Source organism: Rhamphochromis longiceps, linkage group LG23 (assembly GCF_057381845.1).
Source record: "Rhamphochromis longiceps isolate RC_006_pf linkage group LG23, R_longiceps_female_GT1.1, whole genome shotgun sequence".
Classification (NCBI taxonomy): Eukaryota; Metazoa; Chordata; class Actinopteri; order Cichliformes; family Cichlidae; genus Rhamphochromis; species Rhamphochromis longiceps.
Window position 1 is genome coordinate 17397483 of NC_140578.1, and position 27776 is coordinate 17425258.

General features: G+C 39.8%; 2 protein-coding genes across 2 annotated transcripts in view; both read left to right on the forward strand.

The window, feature by feature from the left end:
* LOC146641550 (uncharacterized) overlaps positions 1–4984 on the forward strand; it is a 42489-nt gene extending 37505 nt beyond the window's left edge. Inside the window, exons 14-21 of the mRNA XM_085397967.1 lie at positions 823–965; positions 1040–1133; positions 1236–1361; positions 1614–1769; positions 3098–3185; positions 3259–3446; positions 3666–3694; positions 3783–4984. Coding sequence (XP_085254093.1) covers positions 823–965; positions 1040–1133; positions 1236–1361; positions 1614–1769; positions 3098–3185; positions 3259–3446; positions 3666–3682 — 812 coding nt within the window. The 3' untranslated portion in view covers positions 3683–3694; positions 3783–4984. The remainder of the gene's footprint in view (positions 1–822; positions 966–1039; positions 1134–1235; positions 1362–1613; positions 1770–3097; positions 3186–3258; positions 3447–3665; positions 3695–3782) is intronic.
* Positions 4985–5127: 143 nt separating this feature from the next.
* Positions 5128–27020, forward strand: LOC146641552 (protein NLRC3-like). Its single transcript, XM_085399545.1, has 10 exons — positions 5128–5407; positions 12372–12509; positions 12594–12713; positions 15959–16037; positions 17255–17483; positions 17626–19432; positions 20377–20550; positions 24760–24933; positions 25815–25861; positions 26036–27020. Exons 2-10 carry the CDS (start codon positions 12421–12423, stop codon positions 26602–26604), a joined length of 3288 nt encoding a protein of 1095 aa, XP_085255671.1. The 5' UTR covers positions 5128–5407; positions 12372–12420; the 3' UTR covers positions 26605–27020.
* Positions 27021–27776: the final 756 nt, after the last annotated feature.

A 27776-nucleotide genomic window follows, 5' to 3' on the forward strand; every position in this document is an offset into this window, starting at 1 on the left:
AGTCTCACCTACGAACAACATAAATGAGTATTTTCTTGTCACAGTAACATTTAAAAATGTTAATTTTACTTTTGGATGCTCTCTCCTTTATCGGTGATTGGTGGAAAACTACCAGATGGTCCATCACCACCAACAACTAGTACGGAGAATGGACTGAGATGTTGGTCAGACAAAACCAAACTAAAATCCTAATAAACAAGTTAATCATTAAAAAACAAAAACTGTGCTGTCTGTTAGCTTTTAAATGCATTAAAACAATAATTGTGGCTAATAATGGATTGGATTTATATAGCGCTTTTCAAGGCACCCAAAGCGCTTTACAATGACACTATTCATTCACTCTCACATTCACACACTGGTGGAAGCAGCTACAGTTGCAGCCACAGCTGCCCTGGGGCAGACTGACAGAAGCGAGGCTGCCATATCATGCCATCGGCCCCTCTGGACAACACCAGTATGCGGTAGGGTAAAGTGTCTTGCCCAAGGACACAACGACCAGGACAGAGAGCCCGGGGATCAAACCGGCGACCTTACGGTTACAGATGGGCTTCTCAACCCCCTGAGCCGCGGTCGCCTGCTGATGGTTTAGTTGAGCATTAGACTCCATGGTCACTGTATGAGCTGTGACCATGGAGGCACAGATGTGGCTGCTAAAATCTTTTCTCTGCCTCCCCTGATGCCCTTTCACTCTCAACTGTGTGAAGTCTTGTGTAAACAGTATCAGCTTCATTATGATCTGACTACGTTGGTTCATCATCGTCTAGAACGCTTTAGGGCCTGTTGCTGGGTAATCTCTAACCTGTTGTTTTTTTGTGTTTCCAGATGTTGTCCAGCTGTTCTTCTGGTTAGAACTCCATCATCTGAAATCTCAGGGACGTTTCTTCATTTTTTGGATCAAGGAAACTTTCAGCCTGTCAGATCAGATGTCTTCAAGAAGGAAACCTGCGAATGCTGCAGCATTTCTGGTATGCACTCTTAAGCTCTTTGTTAGTCTAGTAAGCAGTGGATGATCAGATTAAACCTTTTTGTTTCCCTTCAGATAATTCTGATGAAAGTCTTTAGTGGTCTCGGTCTCTCGTGCCATCAAGGAGAGTATCAGATAGGAAATGAATGCTGTCCAAATTGTCTTGCAGGTAAGAACCAACTAAATGATGTGTGCATGTGCTTTCTAAGCACACACGTTGGATGCACGGTGAAAAAAAAAAAGTTTGATTTCTTGCTTTTGTTTTCATCAGGAAATCGAGTGAAAAGTCACTGCACTGTAGAGTCAAGTACTTCCTGTCTGCCCTGCATGACTGGAACCTACACTGATCAACCTAATGGACTGGAACGATGTCATCACTGTACAAACTGTGACTCGGGTACATTTATGTTCACATCTTCATTCCCTGACACTGAATCAGATCTCAACAGAGTTATTTTGTTGTTAATTGTTGTTAATCTTAAATCAAATCAAGACATTAAGGGATGTCTTTGTTCATTAATCCAAATATTCAACATGATGATGTCACATCTTTCCTGATTGTCATAACGATCAAAGGTGTTTTTCAGTCAAGAAATCATGAATCACAAACACATGAAACATGTTGAGTACGTTCTTTTTATGTTGGCAGGTTCTGGTCTCAGAATAAAGACACCGTGTACAGTAACATCAGATGCACTCTGTGAACCACTGGAGGGATTCTACTGTGTCCACCCTACAGGACACAGCTGTGAGAGAGCACAGGAACACAAACACTGTAAACCAGGACAGTACATCAGTCAGAATGGTAGATTTGTGTACCTTTAAGTTTCCTGATCATGTTTATTTTATATAAATAAAACAAATGTTGGGTGGGGGGTGCAGGAAGGTCATCTGGCATAAAAATCTGTGCTAAAACAAAATTCTGACTCATCGAGAATGAGTGTATCAAAGACTGCCTCTGGCGGAAGGTATCTTAGGAAGCAGTGAGAGAAAAGGAAGGAAATGTGACACTAGGGACTATGACGGTAAAGAATGAAAGCTGCTATTATGATGGAGAGAAGGAACGTAGATAATAATGTGTGTACAGGAGAGCAGGTGGAACAGACGAAAGGCCGGGGTCATTGGATGTGGAATCAAACTATACCATGGTGTAGATAGGAAGGGAGTAGGGGTAATATTAAAGTAATAGCATGTCAGCAGTGTTGTGGAGGTGGAGCGAGGCTCAGACAGGATCATGAGTCTAAAGGTGAAACTCAAAGGTGGGATGTTGTCCGCTTTCTGAATGTTCCCTTGAATGTTGTTGCTGTGTATGGCCCACATGTGGTACAGTTAGTGGGAAGAGAGAGAGAGGTATTCTGGAGTAAGTTTAGTGATGTTGTAGAGGCTGGGGATTGGAGCAGAAACTTGTATACATGCAGGTGAAGGAACAGTGGTGATGAGGACAGATAGTGGTGGATTTGGGGAAATGATCAAAATGGCTGGGGTGAACAAATACTTTAGGAAGAGGGTGGAACATGAAGTGAAATAAGAGTGGAGGCAGGTTCACACAGGTGGACTACATCTTGTGCAGAAGGTTGAATGTCAAAGCAAGACAAGACTGCAAGGTTCTCATCAGAGAATGTAACTAAGCAGCATCAGATGGTAAACTGTAGCATGAATTTGCATGTGAAGAAGAGGAAGGAGAGCAAGTTGACAAAGGAAGAATGTTCCCCAAAAGTTGATTCTGTTGATCTGGATGTAGAGTTTACGAACATTTAAAACTCTACGGCCACTGTTAAAACATTTCATACACAGTAAAGTCATAGTTATGAGCCATAAGTATTGATAAAACAGACATGATTACAGAAACCTGATTACAACAGGATGATTATGTTAGTTTAAGTGAGTCAACTCCCCGAGTTACTCACTGTCACAATCCTCAAAGCACAGGCTGAGGAAGAGGAGTTGTAGCAATCCTTCACTGTAGCTTATCAGCCAACCAAAAACCCAGACCGAGTTAAACTCTTAGTGTGTGAAGAAGATAGTGATTTAATATGGTAATTATTGTTTATTAGTAGCCACATTATTTATTAGATGTACAACTATAAGCCCCACACTTATCCGCACATGTCGTTGTTGTCATGTTGTCATCAGGAACAGTCTCCACAGACACTGAGTGCTCTGACTGCAGCAGTGGAACATTTTCAAATGGAACATTTCACTCCTGTCAGCAACACACACAGTAAGTGAAGCTTCAGAGACACATGTGCAACATCTGCACACTGTCCTCTAACAGTGTCCCTCTGTCCTTCCAGATGTCACTCACTCAACCTTCAGCAGATAACAGCAGGAACATCTGCAACTGACTCTCAGTGTGGAGAAAAAAGTAATCATATGACACTGGTTGTCATTATCACTGTGATGCTCTTAGTAGTTGTCATTATTGCTGCAGTGTTATTACTACGGCATTACAAAATGAAGGGGTTTTGGAGTGTAAATACAGGTGAGGATTAGGAAACAAAGAAATTGTTCTTTTTACTAGATCATAATCATTTTTGACAGTGATTTTATTTTTTTATAGATTTTGTTTAATTACAGTCTCAAACAGTTAAGACTGCGTGTTTGTGTCTTTCTCAGTGTTCATTGTATCAGATGTAAACAATGTGTTATCTAAAAAATTGTCTTTTTTTTTCTTTTTCTTTTTCTTTAATGGACCAAAAAGAAGATGTTGTAAAATGATGACATCCGAAGGTAAGACAGTGAGTTATTGAGTGAGTGAGCTGCACTGATTTCTCTACAGATGTATCAGAGCTTTAATCACATGTGCTTCTCTCCTCAGTGTGGACCATCATGAAGGACAATAGACAGGAAACGATCGGCTCTCTGCAGAATAAACCTGTCCTAGAAGGAGGACGGTGACAGGTTGTGTTTGCAGTGGACAGAAATAAAGAAGCTGAGCGTCCTGCATCGCTCCGGTCTGGATTATGATGATTCATAATTCAGTTCAGGTGCTTCACAAACAAAAGCAATTCCTTTGAAAATCATCAAATACAAGGACTGCACTGAAAACAAGTGAGAATTCAGCCAACTTCAGTAATTCTCCAAACATGGCTGCTGGTTAGTTTTCCACCTGTGTTTACGTCCAAAGATCTACACATCTGTATGTTTCAGCTTTGTCCTTCTGTCACAACATTGTTCATCTTCATCTTAACTTCCTGCTAGCTTCTATCATGGTTAAAGTTCATGAGTCATCGGGACATCCAACAATGATGGTGTTACTGGAGTTGAGTGAAGTTTGATGGCTTTATTATCCACGCTGTGACACATGGCAGCTGTCACAGCAGAACACATGAAGTCAGCAGGTGTGTTTAAATTTAGGCTCTGCTTCATCTGAAGGTCGATTACATCACACCAAGGCGACGAAGCCCATCCAGAATCCGAGGCTCCTACAAACGTGTCCTCCTTCTCCCTGGATTTGAAGGACAAGTCGGTCCACCCGATCCCAGGATTCATTGCAGCGTGGTGGTGGAACATAAATTTTGGTCCAGAGATGGAGCAGCACTCTCTCTCTCTGAGTCTCTGATGCTGTTTTATGTTTAAGTCTGGCTTCAGTTCAATCTAATTTAGCAGCTATGACATCAGAGAGTGTAGGGAAGGAACAGCCACACCCACAGGTGACATCATGCAGTTTGTGTTTTCACCTTCAGAGGACGACAAATCAACACAGACAGAGAGCTGCATTCAGACTTTCCAGCCATCAGTAATAACTTCAAAAATAATCATCAGTGTTTCAGCAGTTATGATATCAGAGATAATCTAGATATGTGTGACAATACTGAACATGACACATGACACACGATACAAATCATGTGATCCACTCTGACTGCACCTTCATTCATGACTTCAACATGTTGAAATGAGCTTTGAAGAAACATTTAGTGAAATAAAGCTTTCATCACAGGATTAATGGGAGCACCAGTTGAACTTTGTACTAACAACATTTTGAATAACAGTTTGAATAAAGCTCAGGTGTCGAAGATACTCACTGATTGAATGGTTGTTTTCAGCTCTGCTCCCAGTCTTTACTGGTGAAGATAGAAGGTGTTACTGGATCTATAGACAGAGAGACAGAAAAGCATGCTGAATATTTGAAGCTTTGCAGTAGAAATGTTTATATTTTAAATACAACAGAGCTGATGTGGGATCAGTGTGTTCACACCTGCAGATACAAGGTTTCATGTCTTCACACGTCAACATTTGAACATTACTCTGACTTAGACTCAGTCTGAGCAGCCAGACAACATATTTTCACACATCAATACACACAGAGATGAGCCCCTCCCACCTGTCCTGCTCCAGGTGGAGTCCCGCCTCCTTACAGGAAGCAGCTCACCTGTGTGTGTGTGTGTTTAGTGTCCAGGTGTGGAGTGGAGCTTGTTGTTCGTGTGTGTGTTTGAAGAAACTGTAAGTTTGCTTTGTTTCCTCTTTTAACAGTTTGGTTTTATGAACTTTACTATTTGTTTCTGCTCTCTAGTGTTTGGAGCAGATGTTCAGCTCTTATTTCAGGACAAACTCTGGATCACTCTTGTGTTTGAAGACTAATCCACATCATTTTAGATTATTGATTGACTGGAATCCACACTGGTTATCCGTCAGTAACTCTGCAACAGTTACTGACAGTATATATCGATCTGTATGAAACTTTAGACCCATCAGACACTAATCAGTAATCTGATAGAACATTGTTCTTCCCTTTAACTAGAAAAAGTCAGATAAAACCAGTTTGTTCTTAAGAAGTCAACATTCAGGTCTTACTAAAGCAATGTTGAGAAAACAAGAAACAAAGAAGCTCCAGCTCAGTTCAGGATCACTGCAAGGAATCTCAGAATAAAAAATATATTCTCACAAAAACCGCAAACATTAACAGCATGTTTTAAACCCTGCATGCTGTGACTTACATCATGGATAATGTGCGTAAAAGATTATGAACTTGTCGACTTTTCCACGTCTTTGTGTTGTTGGCATGTTCACTTGTTCTTAATAAGTGGATTTGGAGTTTTCTTCTTTAGCATTTGAAGGTTTTAATCATTAATAGTTGGTCAGAGTGTGGTCACTTGTGTTTCTCTCTATTTTGAGGTCCCAAGTCTCTGATTTTTTTTTTAACGCTTTGAAATTTTGCTACTTTTGAACTGTTTCCAGTCTCAATGAAGGCTCGCATTAAGTGAATCACGTCTTTACTGTCAGAGTAATGTCTCAAACACATTTATGCCTCTCCCTCCATAAATGAAGAACGTGTAAGATGTAAAGTGCAGAACCTAACTGTGATACTTTTGAAAAAGTCTTATGAAACCAGAGGCTCCTTGACTCTTTGCACCCTCGGTCTGTGCTCTGTGGGAAACTTAATTCTGTAAACTTTATTCTGTAAAAAGACTGTTTTAGAGCAGCTATACTCATGTAAAGGTTAACATCTCCACACAAGATACAACATGAATCAGTACTAGTTATCTGATGTCAGAGTCCTTATATACCAGGCACTCAGTATGTTCAAATTCAGTTGAGGATGTTCAGATGTGAAGATCTAAACCACTTTAACAAAGACTGCACAGTTGTGTCCAGAAGCTCAGGTCTGAGTCTGTCTCAGACCTTGTTGTCAGCAGAGCTGAGGAACTACAGAGCATCAACAGTCTGGATCAGACTGTTGATGCTTTCCTTTAACAATGACTCAGGATAATTCATGAAAACAGAAAATTGGATTTAAAAGTAGAAGGAACAGACTAGAAAGCTGTTTCAAACAATCAAACAGTTTCTCTACTGATAGCTGATGATTGACAAGTCACAGAAACTTGTCAAGCTGGTAGAACAGAACAGGAAGTGAGACATTTCTTATTTACTTTAAGTAAAAAAAATCTGATAAATAATGTGGATTACTGAGTAAATAAACTTCTGATGTATGTTAGTGTTCTTACAGCTCTGTTAAATAACCTGTTGTTACTGCTGATGCATCCGAAAGATCAGATGTGCTGCAAACTGAAACTATGCTGCATGCAGTTACCTGTTTTTCCAGTTTAAATTTTCATGAAGATTATTTCCTTGTCTTAAAACACCGCCTATCATACAAAGCATTTTTGTTTCTCACGAATATGATGGAAGACAGAGGAAGAAACTAACGCTTCTTCTCACCTGACTGTGTTCCTGTTACAAACATTATAGGGATATTATACAAATTGCTGTAGTTTATAATATAGCTTTTAAACATTTATTTATGCCTGTGTCCCTGAATTAATTTGATAATCATGTGAAGAACTTGTTGTCTACACATGAATTATGGTCTATTAATAAAGTCGAGACTATTAATTCTGATGTTATTATAGGCGATCTGTCAGCTTTCTGTTCAGCTTCCTTCTCTCACCCCAACACAGCAGATGGCGGCGCTCCCTGAGCCAGGCTCTGCTGGAGGTTTCTTCCTGTAAGAAGGGAGTTTTCCCTTCCGCCTTTTACCAAAGCGCTTGCTCATATGATTGATTGAGGGGGGGAGGGGGGGGTGTATTACTGTAGCCGTCTTTACCTTACTACAGAAACAACTTTTGGTTTGTTGTTTTTGCTATAGAAATAAAATTGAACTGAACTGGTGCTGTCAATATAGAAACAGTTTGTTCTCATAGTTCCTACTGAAAGTAATATAAGTGTGAAACGTTGCTTTAAAAAAGGATTTAAAGCTAAACAAATGACTTTTAACTCAGTGTTGCTAAACAGTGTATTTTAACCCAAACCATGATGATGAAATAGAAATCACAGAAACTCTGTCTGCTCTCTTCTGGTGTGTTCAGAGAGCAGGGAGGGTTCTCTGTTTGAGTTAGGATTAAGACTGTGTTGGTCAATCGCTCTAATCTTCTGTGCCGTTTAATAAAAAAACAAACAAACCCCAATATATAATAAAAATCATTTCTCACATACTTGACTCCTCTGCTCAGCAGTATCAGAGCTCTTTTCTTGTTTTCTACTTTCTTGGCTTCCCGTCATGAAGCAACTGCCATCTTGTTTTTTCTTCCATATCTAGTGTCTGTTCTCCATTTTAGAGAATGTAAAGCTGCTGAACCTGTTTTCATGTTAGTGTCTGTTTCAAAGGATGCTTCCTTTGAAACAGCATTTCTTTTTTTTTTTTCTTTTTTTTTTTTTTTGCCTGTCCCATTTGGTTCTTTAGCCATCAGAATTGTTGTCTGAAGACCAACAAGGATACCCAATGGATTTACTTTGCCAAATGGATCATCGTGGCATTGCCGTATTGGTCCATTTGGTCGATCTTTGTTTTTATTATTTATTATATTTTATTTTCAGATGTTACAGACGGGACAGACATGAGTGAGGGATAGGAAAGGGAGAAAGAAAGAGGAAGGAAAGGAAAAACAGAAGGGGAGAGGGACAGTGAGAAAGGGGGGGAGAAAAAAAATAAAAATCTCCTGGATCACCTGTTGAGAGAGGAATAGAAAACAAGCAGAAAAAAAAACAAAGCAACATACTAAACACAACACCATCGCATTAATCTAGCTAAGTGTAAACAGCAGTAAATACTAAATATTCAATGTTGTTGTGCAGCACGCAGGACAGATGTGCTTCGAAGTAGCAGCCAAGAAAGGTGTAATTTGGGTCTACGAGCAGTGAACACCCGTGTGCATACCTGTGTGGATCAGCGCGCTTGTATTCCAAAGGTTTCTCCGTGTAATGATCTGCTAGGGAGTGTGTGGGGGGGCCACAGCCCCGTCCTCCGGGGTGTGAAGCGGGTATGGAGGAGATCAAAACTCCAGACATCCAGAGGCCCCCAGAACACAAGAGACCATGGAAGACCAACAGAGGGGCAGCCGCGCCACTGTTCCAGTAAGAGCTGAGGAGAGTCCCAGATGAGGGCTCCCTCAGCAGCCGCGGAGCAGAAGCCAGGGGGAGTTGCAGTGACGCGCCCATGAGCTCCGCCGGCCCCCAGCTGTGCCTGAGTGACCGAGCCCCAGGCCGAGAGGCCGGGGGCACCCCACCTCCGAAGGGGCCCGAGCGAGCCCTAGGCTCCAGGCCCCGATAAGCGGCCGCCAAGGAGTGAGCCGGTGTGTACCTGGACGTCCACCCCCAGACACAAAGAACCACCAACGCACCGACACCTGAGGGAGTCCGCCACTGGCAGGGGAAGTGGTGGTGGGCGGAGATAGGCCTCCAAACCTTGGAGGGCCTGAGGTGTCCCCAGAGAGGTGGCGTCTGATACCCAACCTGACATATAGACACAGACATCCATTCCCCCCCCCCCATGCTCTCATATGCACTCACTCCACACTCAACCAACGTGGAGACAGACATAAAGAGACGCTGTACACACGATCACACTCCCCAAGCGTACTCTACAAACCGGGTCTAGGTACCCTTGCCCCTGGAGGGGGGAACTGCACCCAGACCCAGGTGGTGTTACCCTTTTCCCTGCGGTGGGGAGAGGCAGACCACCCCGACTCCGTAGCAGCAGGGAGGCCCCACACCCCAGACCGCAGTCGGACGGCCAACTCCTCCTAGCCCTCCCGCTCCAGCAGGCCGCAGAGAATGGGGGTGGGAGAAGACTCCAAACCTCCCTCCACCCGCTCATTGTAGTGTTGATGCATGTGTGTTCTAAGGTGCAATTAAAACCCAGGAGGGCATGGAGCTACCTGCCAAGGAGCAGCAGGTAAGCGCATAGTCCCTCCTGCTAGCCCTCAATGACTAAGTGTATTTAACATTGAGAGGTGGGCAACGACGCCAGGGGTGAGGTGTACACCCTGATGGTAATTTGGACTCCGTGATTAGCACTGAATCGGTTCACTAAACAGGTTCAGAGGAATAACTGGAATATTTCCCAAACAGAGAGAGCCTGATGAGATTTTTATACCCAGTGTACACTGTTTCTACTTTGAAATATACAATTTTTTGTGCTTTTTAATTACACAAGATAAAATCTTTTGTTTTTTGGATTCCAATAAATTTTACTGAATCTTCCATTTGCAAAATAAAACCAATAAAGGCTCAACTACAGCTTAAAGCCAGTGACAATAAATAGGTTTCAAAGAGTTATTAAGTTGCTGTCAGATTAGGGAGCTCTAATGTGAAAGGACAAGTTAAATATTAGGAACCACCATTGAAGAGACTCACCTCTGCTTTTGAGCTCAGATCTCTAAATGTCTAAAATTAGTTGGTTCATAGACTTCAGGGTCATGTTAAGACTGGCAGGCTGTAAACATTCGGTTAGGTACAGTGGCACCAAACCATCTCTGCACAGACAGCATGCTAACACAAAGCTAGCCAGGAACACAGAGTGATGTCAAATCTGAGTCTCTGGAGCACAGCAGCCAGAGCCGGAGCTACAACTGATGAGCAGTCAGGCTGCAGCCTCCTTTTCTACCTGTTCATGTTTCTAAAGTAGAAACACTGTGGTGATCGCTTTGATCATAGAGCTCATAGAGACCAAGAGAAAGTGATCTGTGTTGGTGTGTGGGGCTGTAGTCTGTAGGTTTATATTGTTTAATTGTGAGACAGTTTCAGGTCATTTATGGAGACGTGAAAATAGTGTAACAAGTACAGGAGCAAAATACTCCACCGAGTGGTTAGGTAACATTTTGCGTTACTTTAAAGAAAAATGCAGTCAGACAGCATATTTTAGGAGTGAACACATGAAGGTGTGGCCTACACACACACACACACACACACACACACTGAGAGACAAGAACCCGCAGTTAAATGGTTCAGGGTAGACACACTGGTCCACAGTGTCTCTTACACGCTTTGCCTTAATATGGGATTGGAAAGTGAATCCTTCTCTAAAGCTTGATGCTCGTGTCAACACTGTGGTAAACAAGTTGAAAGAACGATCAAGCCTCTTATAAACGCATCCTTGAAATAATAACACATTCTTTTGTAACTTCTTGTCTCGATTAGTTTTCTTTTTATCAGAATCAGCCAGGCCTCTGTTGCTCGTCTACAGTTGATGCAAAACACTGCTGCTTGATTTTTATCTGGTGCAAGTGAAGAGCACCTGAGTTCAGTGTCAGCTTACCGTTAACGACTTTGCTTGTTTGTGAATATATTTTAAAATCATTTTTGTTGGCCTTTAAGTCTCTTAATGGTTGTCCCTATTTTATCTGTGTGAGCTGCAGCACCTTTATGTCCCACCTTGTACTCCCAGGTCAGCAGACCAGATGTTTTTACTTGTTTCAAAGACACAATGTAAACTGAGAGAGATTTCACAGCTGTGGCGCAAAAATTGTGGAATGATTTGCCGTTGATGTCCAGCTCCTTCAATCCCTGTTTTGTAAATCTTATTTTTTTAAATCACGCTTTTACTCCGAACCTATAACTCAGTGTGAGATGTTGTCTGTGATCTTAAGTTACTTTTTATTTTGCCTTTTATTGTTCAAATTCTTTAACTCCTGTATCTGTATCTTTACATTCTGGTTTTTATGTTATTGTACAGCATTGTTGCTGTTTTTAAATGCTCTATAAATAAAGTGGTATTCCAAACTTACAAACACAAAGTGTGTGGAACAAGAACAACACACACACACGTACACAAGTTAAGAAAGGATCCTGTTTCTCTTGCTTCATTCTTTAAATCATTATAGATTATTGACTGGAATCAAAAAGTTTGATGAACAGCTCATGTTTGATTTCTTCACACAGCTGGACCAACGAGGCCGAGTGTGTCTGCCATTTTCTGTAAGTGTGTGATCAGAGTCTGGGAATCATACTAAACACACTGAATGAGCTCGACTGGAGAGACTCTGAGCCTTTATATTTACAGGGACAGCAGGAGATAGAGAGTGGACTTTTTGAATGATTATTCCTTACAAATGTATCTTAGATAAAGATCAAACGTGTCGGCTTCTGATTAAAAATACTACGCCACAAACTGTTGGCTCTGTTCCAACAGGAACCAGCGTTAGAAAACACATAAGGTTAGTATGGTTCACTGAAACTAAACTCAAAAGTAAAATTAGATCTGAGAAAACATTTTTAACTAACTAAAATTATAATAAAAAGTAAACTTAAAAAGATTACAACTAAATAAACTAACTGAAATTAAATTATTCGGGTAATATCCTTCGTTTTAGGTTTTATAGTTTGTTAAAAATCAATACTTACCTTATGAGGCTTTAAGAGACATAGTTACTTAGACTTTGGATGTCTCCATGACTGAGAGTCACAGCTTTCAAAAGGTTCTGTTTTTATTATAAAATCTGTACTGGATTTTCTTTAGTCTAGCCTCTGACATACACAATTAATCTGCCTTCTCAACCTTCCTTTGGTTTGCTGTCCACATTAATCCTGAACTCACAGTGACAAAATATCACGTGTTATTTTTCTCATTACCAGTAAATCAAAGGAGAATTTCAGTTGATGTGCACATGAATGGTTTGTGTTTCCTCTGTAGGTGAAGGTAGAAAGTGTGCGTGAGCTGATGTGGATGTGAATTCAGCAGCATGGATCAGTGTGAGGACAGAGAGGAGGGAGTCCCTCCCTCTAAAACCACTCTGTGTGGGGAACATGAGAGCCAGACCAAAGCTCAGAGGTGAGATGACCATCTCTAACTGTCCATGACTCTTCTCCATGTCACAGCTCAGCACTCACATCACTGCTCCATCATTATTCACAGGAAGAAACGAGGAACTAAACAGAAACATGAACCTGGACCCAGCTGTGTGTCCTTACAGAGTGACCGGTCAAAGGATTTTTATTTTATGTTTAAAGCAGACCACTGTTCTTCTGCAGAGAGGTAATGTGAGGCTGAGTGTATATTTTGTCCAATCACTGATAAATAGTGAGATGCACTTCCTTTTTTTTTTTTCATTTTAAATAAATAAATAAAGCAACAAACTATTTCTCCAGCCTAAATGATGGTCTTCTAAGTTTGTGACACACCATTTCCTCTACAGCTTATGAGTTATCTGCTTTAGGCTATGTGTTTGAGAATTATACCACGGAGTCAAGTACTTCTGATTTGAGGCTCTATTTTTCACAGGAGCTACAGTATCCAGTGTCATACATAGTAAGGAGGCAAAATCATTAACAAGATAATCGACCTCTGTTGGAGTAGCGTTCAAGTAGCTGCTCTGCTCTATGTTGGTACAGGGCACTGAAGAAGATAACAGTGGGTTGATTATATTCTTAAACTCAGTTACAGCACTTTCAGAAAGACACATTCTGTGATGAAGTCTACTCCCTGCTGCTGTGTAATCAGTTATTGTAAGTGGAAATGTTATCAGGAAATGATCAGACAAGAGAGGGTTGTTAAAGATTTATTTAAGTTAACCTATTCATCCTGATGCAACCAGGTCTCTGTAAGGCCGAATGAAACGAATATCTTCATATCTTCTATATTCAATCATATACTAACAGGGACTCAAAAGATTATTAAACATCAGAGACCTAATAATACACATTTAACTGTTTTACTCAGTTCCGGATACTCTTGTTTTGTTGTTGTTGTTGTTTTTACTATATATATGCTTAAATAGTATTTGGATGACTTGGACTCCTCCCAGAGCATCAGCAAACCATCTTTGAGCATGGGGTTTGGGGGAGATGACAGGAGGAGAGAAGCAGCATAGAAACATACAAGACTGTACTCTGGTTCCTGCTCTCAGTTTTATGTCATCACGTTTCATAATAATCTGTAAAGCCCTCGTCGTTTTCTGGACATCACTCAGACAGACATTAGTTTCAAGAGAACATGTCACCACTGGTCTGACTGGGAAGGGACCCAAACTTGTTACACACCAATTAAATATTACTTTTGAAGACCTCAGATTGACAGTTTAATTGCAGTTTTGCCAAATCTGTGTTTATCCTTAGACATCAGTTTAACATTTAGTGTTTCCTGCTCTGAGCCCAAGAATACATTTGGCTGTGGTCGCTGCAGCTTCATATTCCTAAGAATGGTTAATAGAATAGTTGGTGGTATACTGCAGGCTTCTGTTTAGGGCTATGCTTCCACCTCAGAGTCACCTATGTGGTCTAATTCCCCTGCTGTTTGAGATATTTTGCTGATGGACAGCTAAAAGTCACATTTATACCGTAATAACAGAGAGACTTGTGAGGTGTGTATTAGGACTGACAGATACATTTATGGTGCAGTTGTCAGATCTCTTTGCATTTTAACTTTATCTTTGATGTATCTACTTTCAAGATACTGTCTATAAATGCACCAAAACTAGATGTGTCAGAGATCATCTGCATACTAAATGTTTGAGATCCTGAAATATGACCACACCAGACATTTAACAAATAAATTGTCATGATTCGGCTGTGTGGCAGGCAGGAGAAGGACCCAAACGCAAACTCACGGAGACGAAACATAAACTCAAAAACACAGCTTTAATGCTGGCATAAAGTGAAATACAAAAAACAGTACTAAACTTAAACTGGGGAGACTAAAGCACGAGGAACCACAGGGAAAAATCACACAGCTATGAGGGAGACTACGACACTGACAAAGAGAAACACAGGGCTTAAATACACAGAGGGATAACGAGGGAATGAGACACAGAAGGAGAGCACAGCTGGGAGTAATCAGGCTGGACGAGACAGAGACTCAAAACTAGAAACACTCACATGAGGCATGGACCTACAAAGTAAAACAGGAAAGATCACACAGAAACGCGAACTTGACACAGTGGAGACAGCAACTAAGAAACACAGAGACATAAACCATAAGGCAGAGGACTCTAAGAACCGAAAGACACAGAGGGGAAATCAAACATGCAGACACAGACTTACACAGAACAGAGGGGACACAGAGAAACATGAAGGGCAAGGGATCGAAACTAGAAACCATAAAATAACTCACAAGTACAATATTACAAACATCACAAGGAACTAAAAACGCTGGGTCAGGGGACCCAGGACCATGACATAAATCATTACTGCAGTGCTTAACTATAAATTTCAACATTCGTGTTTTATATGACACATCTTAAAAACATGCCTAATTTAGATTGCCATGCACTTACAATGTTATTAGTTAAACTTAAAAAGATAACACTAACATTGGTCAAGATATCCAGGAGCAGGTCTAGAAAAATTTTGTTAGGGTGGCAAGGAAATCAAATAAGGTTGCAAACACATGTACAGATATTACATTCTGTAATATGCATTATATATTGTTAAAATACATCAAATGAAATAAGTATACATGTTTCATATAATCATAGTCTATAACTTTTTTATTTTCTTTAGCCCACATAATTAAACATTTCAGTTACATAAAACATGTTAAATCTTTATTTTATCTTTATTTTATGCACTCTATGGTCTATATAATAAATAAGTATGAAGCCCAATAAGTATAACATCCAGAAAGCTACACATCATTCATTAACAAATACACATCTAACTTAGGTTTCACACTCTTTCCTTGATTTGAAAGAATGAAATTGTTACATGTTTACATTTATACAAAATGTCAGAAATCTGCACTCTTCATACACAAATGTTCAGCCAAAAATTGAAAACTAATTTTTCATGATTGATTATAACTTGTTATTTTTGACTACTTTTGATTTTAGGAGAAGGAGGCACTCACACAAGCTCCCACTACCCACTAGCTTGTAGTTTTTGTTGTTTTTTGTTTTGTGTTGTTTATTTAATTCGTTTTCAGATGTTCATAAAGAAAAGCTGGTTACATCAATTCATCCCTTATGTTCCAATACAGCCACCAGGCTGCGCTAGCTTTGGGGAGGAAGGAGTCACTGAGTTTAATAAAAGCAGAGGAGGGGGGCTCTGTGCGCTTTTTGTGCTTACACAACAATTAGTGTAGCAACAGCAAGACTATTATCCAACTTTGGTCATGATTTGAAAGCACTTTAAGTGCTCAGTTAGTGCTCATCCCTAGACTAGGAGTCAGACAGGGTATCATCAGAGCTCCGGGTGTTTTATTTTTCTTGAAAAATCCAGAGGACTAGCAACATTTTAGGTTTTAATGTTTTGTTGTATTATTTTGACTCTTTGATTCCTCCACAGAGTGGACCAAGAGAACTCAGAGGTTCCCAGTGGTCAGTCTGCCCAGCAGCATCAAACACACCTGGACTCCATATTTATGGTGTGTACATGTACAACAACTACTTTTACATCTGTTCTGTTCGGTTGTCTCCATGCTGGGCACCTGGGTTCTGATTTAGAACATAAAGGTTTTTTTTTTGAACAGAACGTTAATGGTCAGAATGGTATGTTGTAAGGCTAGCTTTAAAGACAGGGAGAGAATTAATGTTGTGAATGTGCTGTGGTAGTGTGTCCTAAAGATGAGTGGCCACTGAGCTAAAAGCTCCAAAGCCCATCATGGTTTGGTGAGTAGATGGTAAAATAACAGTAGCAAAGGAGGAGGATCTAAGTGTAGAGGAAGGTGTGAGAATATGCAGAACACAAGAGATGTAGAAGGGGGATTTTTTTGAGGGACTTGAAAGTAAAAAGCAGAATCTAAAAATACAGAAACCCAGATGTTGAAGGACAGCAAGAATTTGTTCTATGGAAAGCATTGTGGCAATGACACAAGCACTTGCATTTTGCACAAGCTGAAGTCTTTGGAGAAGTTTCTGTGGTAAAGGAACAACACTGACAACTCTGCCAGCTTATGATCTGAGAGTTTTCAACTGCACATACTAATTATGATCTGAGAGATACAATGTAAACCATTCATGGGAGTTGCAAACAGATCACTGTATCACAGACAGAGCCCAGATCAAGGAGTACAAGTATGGCTAACACCCAGAGTAAGCCACCATTAGAAAATATTTTGTGATTTTGTCCAGGGCTGTCTCTGCACTGTGAAGTGGCCTAAAAATCCAGACTGAAATCATTCAAATAGATCAATAGATAGGAGTAAATCTGTACAGCAACAGAGTTTTCTAGAATTTTTGAAAGAAAATAAATTACCATTTGGATGGAACTGGAATTATTACTATTTTAAGAGGTAGAGGGGAAAATATGCATGTTAGGGAAACGTGAATACTCTCAATTATTAAAGAGAAAGGGGAATGAACAGTGTTTAACCGTGTAGGAAATAGGTCAAGGTGCCAGGTAGAATCAAGATCCTCAGCTGCAGCCACCTCAAAGCAGCATTGTGAAGCTTCCTGGCACATATAAACCTTTATCCAACAGGGCTTGAAATTTCTTGGGGGATTGTGTTTATTGCACATAATTAAACTGGTTCTATTAACGCTAATTTTTCTTATAACCTTTCTTTCTTGCTTCTTATTCTTCACCCCGCAACTGGTTGAGGTTTTGGGGCTACTGGGTCATTCATAAAGTATTATTTTCCAGATGCTTGAGGACAAAATCATCTCTTTTGTGAAGAACGAGCTGAAGAGGATTCATAGAGATCTCAGGCTAGAAGGCCTAGAAAGCTGCTCACCTGACCGATGTGAGGATGAGTTATTAGAGGGTGAGGATGAAGAGCAGAGTAACAGCAGCAGAGAAGCATTTGTGAAGATCACAGTCGACTTCCTGAAGAGAATGAAGCAGAAGGAGTTGGCTGAGTGCCTGCAGAGCAGTGAGAATATTTCTCTAAATATTTATGCTGCTGGATAAATAAAAGCCTTTGCTAATGACTGAAGAAATAAACAAAAATAAATTCAAAATGTGTACACTTAGAAATACTTTATTGATGTATTTTCACTGGTTGGTTCTTTTAGGAACCACAACGAGAAACTTCCAATGGTGTCAGCCCATACTTAAATCTAAGCTGAAGAAGAAGTTCCAATGTGTGTTTGAGGTGATTGCTAAAGCAGGAAACCCAACCCTTCTGAATCAGATCTACACAGAGCTCTGCATCACAGAGGGAGGGACTGCAGAGGTCAATGATGAACATGAAGTCAGAAAGATTGAAACAGCATTCAGGAAACAAGACAGACCAGAAACAACAATCAGACAAGAAGACATCTTTAAAGCCTCACCAGGAAGAGATGAACCAATCAGAACAGTGCTGACAAATGGAGTGGCTGGCATTGGGAAAACAGTCTTAACACAGAAGTTCACCCTCGACTGGGCTGAAGACAAAGCCAACCAGGACATCCAGTTCATATTTCCATTCACTTTCAGAGAGCTGAATGTGCTGAAAGAGGAAAAGTTCAGCTTGGTGGAACTTGTTCATCACTTCTTTACTGAAACTAAAGAAGCAGGAATCTGCAGCTTTGAAGACTTCCAGGTTGTGTTCATCTTTGATGGTCTGGATGAGTGTCGAGTTCCTCTGGACTTCCACAAAACTACAATCCTAACTGACCCTAGAAAGTCCACCTCAGTGGATGTGCTGTTGATAAACCTCATCAGAGGGAATCTTCTTCCCTCTGCTCACCTCTGGATAACCACACGACCTGCAGCAGCCAATCAGATTCCCCCTGACTGTGTTGACATGGTGACAGAGGTCAGAGGATTTACTGACCCACAGAAGGAGGAGTACTTAAGGAAGAGATTCAGAGATAGGGAGCAGGCCAGCAGGATCATCTCCCATATCAGGACATCACGAAGTCTCCACATCATGTGCCACATCCCAGTCTTCTGCTGGATCACTGCTACAGTTCTGGAGGATGTGCTGAGAACCAGAGAGGGAGGACAGCTGCCTAAGACCCCGACTGAGATGTACATCAACTTCCTGGTGGTTCAGGCCAAAGTGAAGAAGGTCAAGTATGATGAAGGAGCTGAGACAGATCCACACTGGACTCCAGAGAGCAGGAAGATGATTGATTCTCTGGGAAAACTGGCTTTCGATCAGCTGCAGAAAGGAAACTTGATCTTCTATGAATCAGACCTGACAGAGTGTGGCATCGATATCAGAGCAGCCTCAGTGTACTCAGGAGTGTTCACACAGATCTTTAAAGAGGAGAGTGGACTGTACCAGGACAAGGTGTTCTGCTTCATCCATCTGAGTGTTCAGGAGTTTCTGGCTGCTCTTCATGTCCACATGACCTTCATCAACTCTGGAATTAATCTAACTGAAGAACAAGAAATGACACCCCAGAAGTCAGAAATCAGACAATCTGGAGAGAAACATTTCTACCAGAGTGCTGTGGACAAGGCCTTACAGAGTCCAAATGGACACCTGGACTTGCTCCTCCGCTTCCTCCTGGGTCTTTCATTGCAGACCAATCAGACTCTCCTACGAGGCCTCCTGACACAGAGAAGACATAGCTCACAGACCAATAAGGAAACAGTCCAGTACATCAAGAGGAAGCTCAGTGAGAATCTGTCTGCAGAGAAAAGCATCAATCTGTTCCACTGTCTGAATGAACTGAATGATTGTTCTCTAGTGGAGGAGATCCAACAGTCCCTGAGTTCAGGAAGTCTCTCGACAGATAAACTGTCTCCTGCTCAGTGGTCAGCTCTGGTCTTCATCTTACTGTCCTCAGGAAAAGAAATGGATGTGTTTGACCTAAAGAAGTACTCTGCTTCAGATGAGGCTCTTCTGAGGCTGCTGCCAGTGGTCAAAGCGTCCAACAAAGCTCTGTAAGTAAACATAACACCCAGTACCACCCAGACCCATAAAATGGACCCACAGCTTTTCTTCAACTCCTCAAAAATATGAATGAATAGAAATGCAAAGAAAATAAAAATCATGATTTTTATTTCATTCTTTTTGCCTATAAAAAGTACATGGGACCATCAAATGTTCTGCTCCTGTAACATTCTCTCATCAGTTTTCAGTCTGATCCTGTCAACTAAATTCTTTCCTTCATTACACAGACAGTTGTAACATTGTTCTTTGTATGTTATGATTAGCCTTGCTGGTATACTACAGCATAATATGTATCATATGCCCTAGCTTTTGGTTTTCTGTTAAAGGTTCTAAGAATTGTTTTTACTGATTCGGGAAAAAAGTCTTTCTCCACACACTTAATATTGATTGAATTTTTCCCAGTTTTTAAGAAGTTTTTTAATTAGTAATTTTGGTGGAACTTTGCCACTCAGAACTATCTGCACTAACAGCATAATTCAGCCTTCAACATCAAGTACCTCCATGCTCGATTTTTTCAACATAACAACATTGGCCTGATCCTTTCAGGTGTACACAACTCAGGTTGTTTACTCATAATCTTGTCTCCATGTCCAATGCATATAATTAAGTCAGCAAACTGTAACTACTGGAAGGCAGCTTGTATCAAACAGAAGATAAATAAGGAGATGCAACAACGTTCAGTTTGTAGTAAAATTTACATTATTTTGAAACCGTATCTAGCAACAAAAGTCCCAGATATTATCATTTGTAAATTATGTTCTCATGTGTAAGTGAGTATTGTTCTATCACTACAAGTACTAGCTCCTTACCTGTTTACAGAGCAAGCTCAAAGTTTTTTTTACAGACTTTAATTTTAAGGTGTATTCTTATTTATGAAGTGCACATGCAAATGTTTTTTGTAGCAGCATGACTATAAGCCATTTCATTTGTTCAGATTGTCAGAATGTAACCTCTGCGAGAGAAGCTATGAAGCTCTGTGCTCAGTTCTCAGCTCCCAGTCCTCTAGTCTAGAAGAACTTGACCTGAGTAACAATGACCTGCAAGATTCGGGAGTAAAGCTTCTGTCTGCTGGATTGAGGAGTCCAACTTGTACACTGAAAAGTCTCAGGTCAGGAATGTTTTTTGATGTAGTTTTTTTTATCAGTATTGAAAAATTGTGTCATATTTGTGTTATTTTATTAGACAAAGACAAATATTATGGAATTCTAAATTGACTTTTTATTTTACATTTCTCTCTATATTACCGTTTTATTTTTTCATTTTTCATTTAATTCAAAAAACAAACAAACTGATAAGTATGAACCTGTGTGTATAACATATTTTTTAATGCAATAGTTGATTCAGAGATTTGGGATATTTTGCATTCACATCATATCAATTTCCTTTGCTTATTACCAACTGTTTGATGCAGGAGTGCATCAAATTTACGTCAAACCTTTAACTTGATGGAAATGACAATTCTAAAAGAGAAGTCAAACATGGGATATCACCAGAGAGTAAAGAAATCGGGACATGAAACAAAAGAAATATACAAGGAAGGTATACTATGATGCTACAGCAAAGGCCAAAGGGAAATATATAGAGTGGTTTCTAGAAATTATAATTTTATTTTGTCTAATCAGTCAGAAATGTTTATTTAACCAACTCTTTCATCAACAAAACTTTCCAGCTTGATTTCGGTCTGTTTTGTAGGTTAATACACAGTATGTTTATAAACTGGAAGTTGGTTACTCATGTTATTCCTAAAACCCTGGTCAAATTGTCTATTTTGGGCTCACCATTCCTTTTGCCTTCTTTTAAACATAAATATCTAAACGTAAATATCTAATATGTAAATAGAAACCTAATTGTGGTTTAAGAAAAAAATGAATTAATAAAACGACAATTGGAATTTTATCACAATACCACATTTAATTACATGTGAACTAGATATGTTTGACACAGAAGTTACAAACATGGCATTTCAAGGTTTACAACACCTTAAAGCAGAGAAAGCATCAAACATCTCATTTCATACTGTGACATACACCTGTTTTTTCAGAGCGTCTGCAAATTAAATTCAAAATGTGACACTAGCACTAAGATGTGTCACCAGCCCTTACCTGTCAATGTCAAATATTCTGTCAGTTATTAGTCCTGTGCTTCTTTTAACTCTCATTGTACTAAAATGTGTAATAAATGTAGCTTGTTAGTAGCTGTTAAATTTTCTGTCCTTAGTGATATGCCCATCAAGGGCCCCCAAAAACAACAAAACAAAAATCAAACAAAACAAAACAAAAAAAACATTGGTTATTGACAATTCTGTTTATAGAAATGTGACTCTAGACATTCCAGGTAACTGAGCCTTGTGCTATATTAACATGATAATAAAATAATATCAGTGAACGGAAATACAAATCTTAGAATAATAAAAAAATAGACTAATTACACTCAGCTTGAATCTGAATAAAAACAAAGAAAATTAAAAATGCATATCCATTTCCTGTTGCCTACATTTTAGACAGTTACTAAATAGGAAATTGATGTTTGGTTGTAATACAGGCTGTGATCAGCTGACCTGCTGCTCTTTGTGGATGTACACAACTAAATTCAACCAGATGCCAGCAGTTGTTTATTGAGTTGTCCTGGTTGATTTCCATCCTCTACACTGACAGTACACTGTTTATGCTGTCTTTATATTAGACTGTATAAAGTTGGTATGAAGGCGAGATTCAGTCAATGAATCTCAGCATCATCAGCTAAAATTCATATAAGTCTCTGCTACACTTGGTATAAGCTAACTCTTACCATGAAACCACAGCCACTGTGCACCAGTCACACACTGTTCTTCACTTTAAATACATCACAGTACAGCAAACTAACCTGTTTATCCTGCACTAACCTGCAGAGGATTTCATTCAGCCTTTAAATAGCACAATTACCTCAGTTTGTTTTACAAACTGTCAGTGCGCCCCAGGGTGGCTGTGGCTACAATGTAGCTTGCCATCACCAGTGTGTGAATGGGTGGATGACTGGTTGTGTAAAGCGCTTTGGGGTACATAGGGACTAGTAAAGCGCTATACAAATACAGGCCATTTTATTTATTTTTTTTACACCATGTTTCACAATATGAAAATACATAAAGTCACACATACAAACTCAATATCTGACTTAAAAACATGAAGACTTATATTTGAGCTTTAAATGAGCAGTTCTTACCTTTAAATCTAAGGCTGAAACGCTGCTTTTGAAATAACATTACAGTTAAAAATAAGTCAATGCCTTCATGCATGCTCTTCTTCAGTAGGGCTAGCTAATCACTGAAGTACAACAAACTCAACTCACAGACACCTGCAGTCATTCCAGTGCTGTGCCAAAAATAAACAAGCAAACAAAACAAAAGAACCCTGTCCTATACACGCCATCTTCTTTTTCGTCTCCTATCTCTTGCATCATCTGCATAAAATCACATAAAATGCACTTCTGTGCACCTTCTTCCATTCTTACACGTCACCCTATGTTTCTCCTTTTGCTTTTCTTGAAGTACATATTCAAATATTCAAAGTCATTTCCATTCCTTTGGAAAATTACACATAACCTATGTCCTTCTGCATTTCTCAAAATTATCATTACCCAACACCTCCTCATCAACGCAGGTCACTTCACCTGTATGTTCACTAAAGTCTGCTCCAATAACCATTCTCTCCCTCTGGGAGGATTGGATTCCAATTTATCCAGCTTACTCCAGAATTTTGGTTTCTCTTCTTACTGAAATCCTAGCTTTGGGGCCTATGCATTAAGGTTCAGCATAACTGAAAACAGAAATGCTGTAGGTGACGTCTGACGCCAGAGACTTGGCAGAAAAAAACTGAATTAAACAAACAAACGTAGTGTGCATAGTGTAGTGTACGCTGTTAAGTGCCAGGAGGATCGCCATGATTTATACAAGAGGAAAACCAAACAACCTCTGGCAAAGCGGATGGCACAACACAGAAGAGCTAACTTGTCAGGTCAGGACTCTGCAGTCTATTTACACCTATAGGCCAGAAAGGACTGAAGGTCCAGATGAACAGAATTAACCTTTTGGGATATACTTACCTGGATGATTGAGCATGCATCAAAACAATTTTTGAGGCTTAAATTATACCAAACCATTAATGGACAACTAACAACATTTGAAAAATAATTTCTAATACCCTGGAGGACAGCAAGGATAATTTGGAAGGTCTCCAATAATACATTTACTGGTGCTTCTACGCTATAGTCATGAAGAAGGCCCAGAAGTCATCTTCCCCAGCCAAGAACGAGACGTTTTCCAAGAGAAGGCACCTAGCAGGAACAACATGACAGACCAGTAAAGACATCCTGGAATCAGTTCCTAAGTAATTTTCCAGCAATAACGCAAGGTTGACCCTGGTTGAAATTCTACACAGGGAATTGGAATACATGAGGGAATCTTTGGAATACAGCACACAAGTGGAAACACTCACTGCTGAAAACGCCTTGCTATGAGACTCAGTCAAGTCTCTAACTGAGAATGTCACCGAGGTGAGTAAAAAAACCAAAAAAATAAAATAAAAGAGACCATCATCGATCTCCAGGCCTGTAGCATGAGAGACAACCTGGTGTTTTCAGGCATTTCAGGCCTTCATTAAGACCCATCTAAGCTTCCAGAGGACATTGTGAAGAAAATCTCTGAAAGAATCCATGGGTGCAAAGAGTGCATGCTATTGTGGCAAAATTTGAACATTTTAAGAGAAGGAACTAAAAGTAATGGACTTGAGCATAACTGGCCAGTTTCTTAGAAAGATCCACTACATATATTTCTCCTGCTCTTCCCTACAACATCTATCTTGCCTCAGTCATGTCAATTCATTAAGCCAGTCGTGTCATAGCAGATAAAACACCACCAGTCTTTGTTAAAGTTATTGATTACAGGGTTCTAGTTTTCTCTTTCATCCCTCCAGCTTGCCCCCTTTTCATGTTTTCCGGTTAAGTCACACACAACTTTCTTGGAAGATGAAGTGCTGTTTGTTACTTTTTTCACTCCTTCTTACCCCTACCCTCACCACACTTTCTTGCACCACGTTCACGTTTTTTTTCCCTCTTTACTTGAATAGGAATTTAATTTCCTATTCAATTCCTCGTCATCACACACAGCATTCAACATTAATACACACACAACTATGGGCAAAGTAGGGATAAAGCCAATGACCAGCACATTTCTGCATCAGAGAATAAATGAGTGAGAGCAACAGCAACAACAAAAAACAATAACAAATAAAACAATACTTCTCTGCAGTCTTTACAGATGGCTTGTTGTTTTGTGTGTCTGCAGTCTTTCAGGCTGTCTGATCACAGAGGAAGGCTGTACTTCTCTGACCTCAGCTCTGAGCTGCAACCCTTCCCATCTGAGAGAGCTGGACTTGAGCTACAATCATCCAGGAGACTCAGGAATAAACCTACTTATGGCTGGACTGAAGGATCCACGCTGGAGACTGGACACCCTCAGGTATGGCGAGAATGTCTGATAGAGAAGGAAGAGCTGGAAACATATTCTGTGCTCTGCACGCACTTCCTGTTTGTTTCAGGCAGATGTGACATAAACAATCACATACATGAACATTGTTCATTTGCTTGTAACAGCAACTCTGGTAGCACATTATAACTTGACCTGCAGGTGTAAGTACCCTATAATTAAGTGCAATTTGCAAGTAATAAGTCATGTCTTTTGCAGAAATAATAAAAAAAATAAAAATTGCACTTAGTCGTATATACAGCTCTAACAAGCTTATATGAATCCCTGACAACATCAGGCAGGTGTGTGGGCTAATAAAGTGTCAGCCATGTTAAATGTTTGCGTTTTGCATTCTGGATGAACAGCTTTAGATAGGATAAAAACAGATAAAGAAACAAGGCTGTGAATCGTTTAAGTCTGTATGTGTGACAAAGAGGCAGACAGGAGTAGCGAACATTCAGAAATTGCAGCTTAAATACTGATCTCAGCAGGATTAGTGTATCATACTGTTTATGGGCCATGGTAAAATCAATATTTCATTCTCATTCAGTTGTTTGACAACAATAACTGAAAAAGGTGTACTTGAGAACACATTTACTGTGGATTCAGCTGTGAATGTCGAGTGTCTCAGAAAAATCCAGAGCAGTGTAAAGTAACATAGATAGCATTAGCTGTTTACCTGCTGAAAGAGCATTTCAAATTAGCATTTGCTACTAACCAGAGCAGTTTGATCCATGTATGGATTGAAGTGTATTTTTAAAAATGTTGGACTGTTCCTTTATCAGTGTCTAAAAGTATGCGTATGAGAGTGATGTAATGTCCATGTGTGCATGCTGAAAGAGACTGTGCTGGTCTGACCCCCCTCCTCCTTTCAGGGTGGAGCCTGCTGGAGTCCAATGGTTGACACCAGGGCTGAGGAAGTGTAAGTGTGTTTTTAATGTGATTAATGAAACAAAGCAGTACACATTCAACCATCTTCAAACTGGCACATCACTCCTATACATCTCTGATGGCAAGAGTCATCATGAAAATGTCAATCAATGAACAGATGATGGCTCAATAACTGCAGCTGGATTGTGTTTGTTCTCTCCATCAGATTCCTGTCAACTCACAATCGACACAAACACAGTACACACAAACCTCAAACTGTCTGACAACAACAGGAAAGTAACAGGTGTGAAAGAGGTTCAGTCATATCCTGATCATCCAGACAGATTTGAAGTTTGGTCTCAGCTGTTGTGTAGAGATGGTCTGACCGGTCGCTGTTACTGGGAGGTCGAGTGCAAAGGACACGTTTATATATCAGTAAGTTACAGAAGAATCAGAAGGAAAGGAGACAGTTATGACTGCTTGTTTGGAAACAATGATCATTCCTGGAGTCTCATCTGCTCTGATGATGGGCCTTATTCCACCACTCACAATAAGATATCAGCCCCCATCTCCTCCTCCTCACCCTCTGTCTCTAACAGAGTAGCAGTGTATGTGGACTGTCCTGCTGGCACTCTGTCCTTCTACAGAGTCTCCTCTGAAACTCTGATCCACCTCCACACCTTCAACACCACATTCACTGAAACTCTTTATCCTGGGTTTAGACTTTACTCTTACCCTCCTGGTGCCTCAGTGTGTCTGTGCTCAGTTGAGTGTAAAGAGTCTCATTTTGTTTGAGAAAAACTCTGACTGTTGAACAGATAGTTCAATCTGTACATGTCTGTCTCTTTCACTCAGAAACACGTTTTCAGATTCATGGATTCAATCCATTCATGTTTTAAACTGTTCTAAATGATTCCTTGTAAATGTTTTCCTGTCTTTTTTCCACTTAAAGCGTCACAGTGAATATCAGTATGCTGTATTTCTCTGAAGCTCGGATAACAACCAGCTCTTTTGTATTTTCAACAAGTCTGAGCTTATTATAATGAATCCAAATGATTTTGCTTTCTTAATTTCGTTTTCTCTCCACATGATCTTACAGTTTCACACATTTGTTTGAAGCTACACATTTAAAAATGCTCCAGCCATGTAAATTTAAAAAAATTGGCTTAATAGTTTTTAAGGGAGTTATAACCATAAAATAATTGTGTTTGAGGTATCATAATGCATGTGATTCATCTAATAAATAGCAAGACTGTATATACCATTTGAAACTAGTCTTGTCTTTTTCACAGACACCTTTGAACATGAATATTGTGCAGTATGTTGGTAAAAGCATCGTTATAATATTCTTAGAAACATTTAAATATGTCTTTATAACATTCAATATGTCGTCTACCACTTCAGTTTGTATAAAACATTAGAACTGTCACAAAACTTAATGTTAAAGAACCTGGTGGAATTCTTGTAGTGTATTTTAGTCATAGTTTTGTGTCCATGATTCCTTTTACACTATTTGAATTCAAAGTTTTTACTGAAAGACAATGTCAAATCAGGTGAATTTTGAATGACAAGAGTTTAGTTCATTATTTTTGAAGTTAACCCTTTCAAATTTGATTTACCAGGAACAAATATTGAGAGTTAAGCAGTTAAATGCTAATATGAATGTTGGAGTGAGTTTGTTAAAAGTTGTTATTGTTGTGCTTAAAATTGTGAACCTTTTTTTAAACTGCATGATTAAAGATATTCTTCTGTTTTTATTCTCCTCCCCTGGTGGGGGAGGCTATAGCTATAGTGTTCAACTACAGGTACATTCCATGACTCATTTGACTTATTTGGTAAGGAATGTTCACTTCCTGCCCTTTAGGAGCTGACCTTTGCTTGTATATGGTGAACCATTAAACCCACATAGCAAAGTTGGTATGGCCCGGATCTGGCCCACAAAATGTGCTTAGACATGGCCCACATAC

Excerpts from the sequence above, each read along its gene's own strand:
- LOC146641552 (XM_085399545.1), top strand. The coding sequence starts at position 12,421 with ATGGATCAGTGTGAGGACAGAGAGGAGGGAGTCCCTCCCTCTAAAACC. Across the intron at positions 12,714-15,958 it reads CACTGTTCTTCTGCAGAGAG|AGTGGACCAAGAGAACTCAG; the intron begins GTAATGTGAGGC and ends ATTCCTCCACAG. Across the intron at positions 24,934-25,814 it reads TGGAGACTGGACACCCTCAG|GGTGGAGCCTGCTGGAGTCC; the intron begins GTATGGCGAGAA and ends TCCTCCTTTCAG.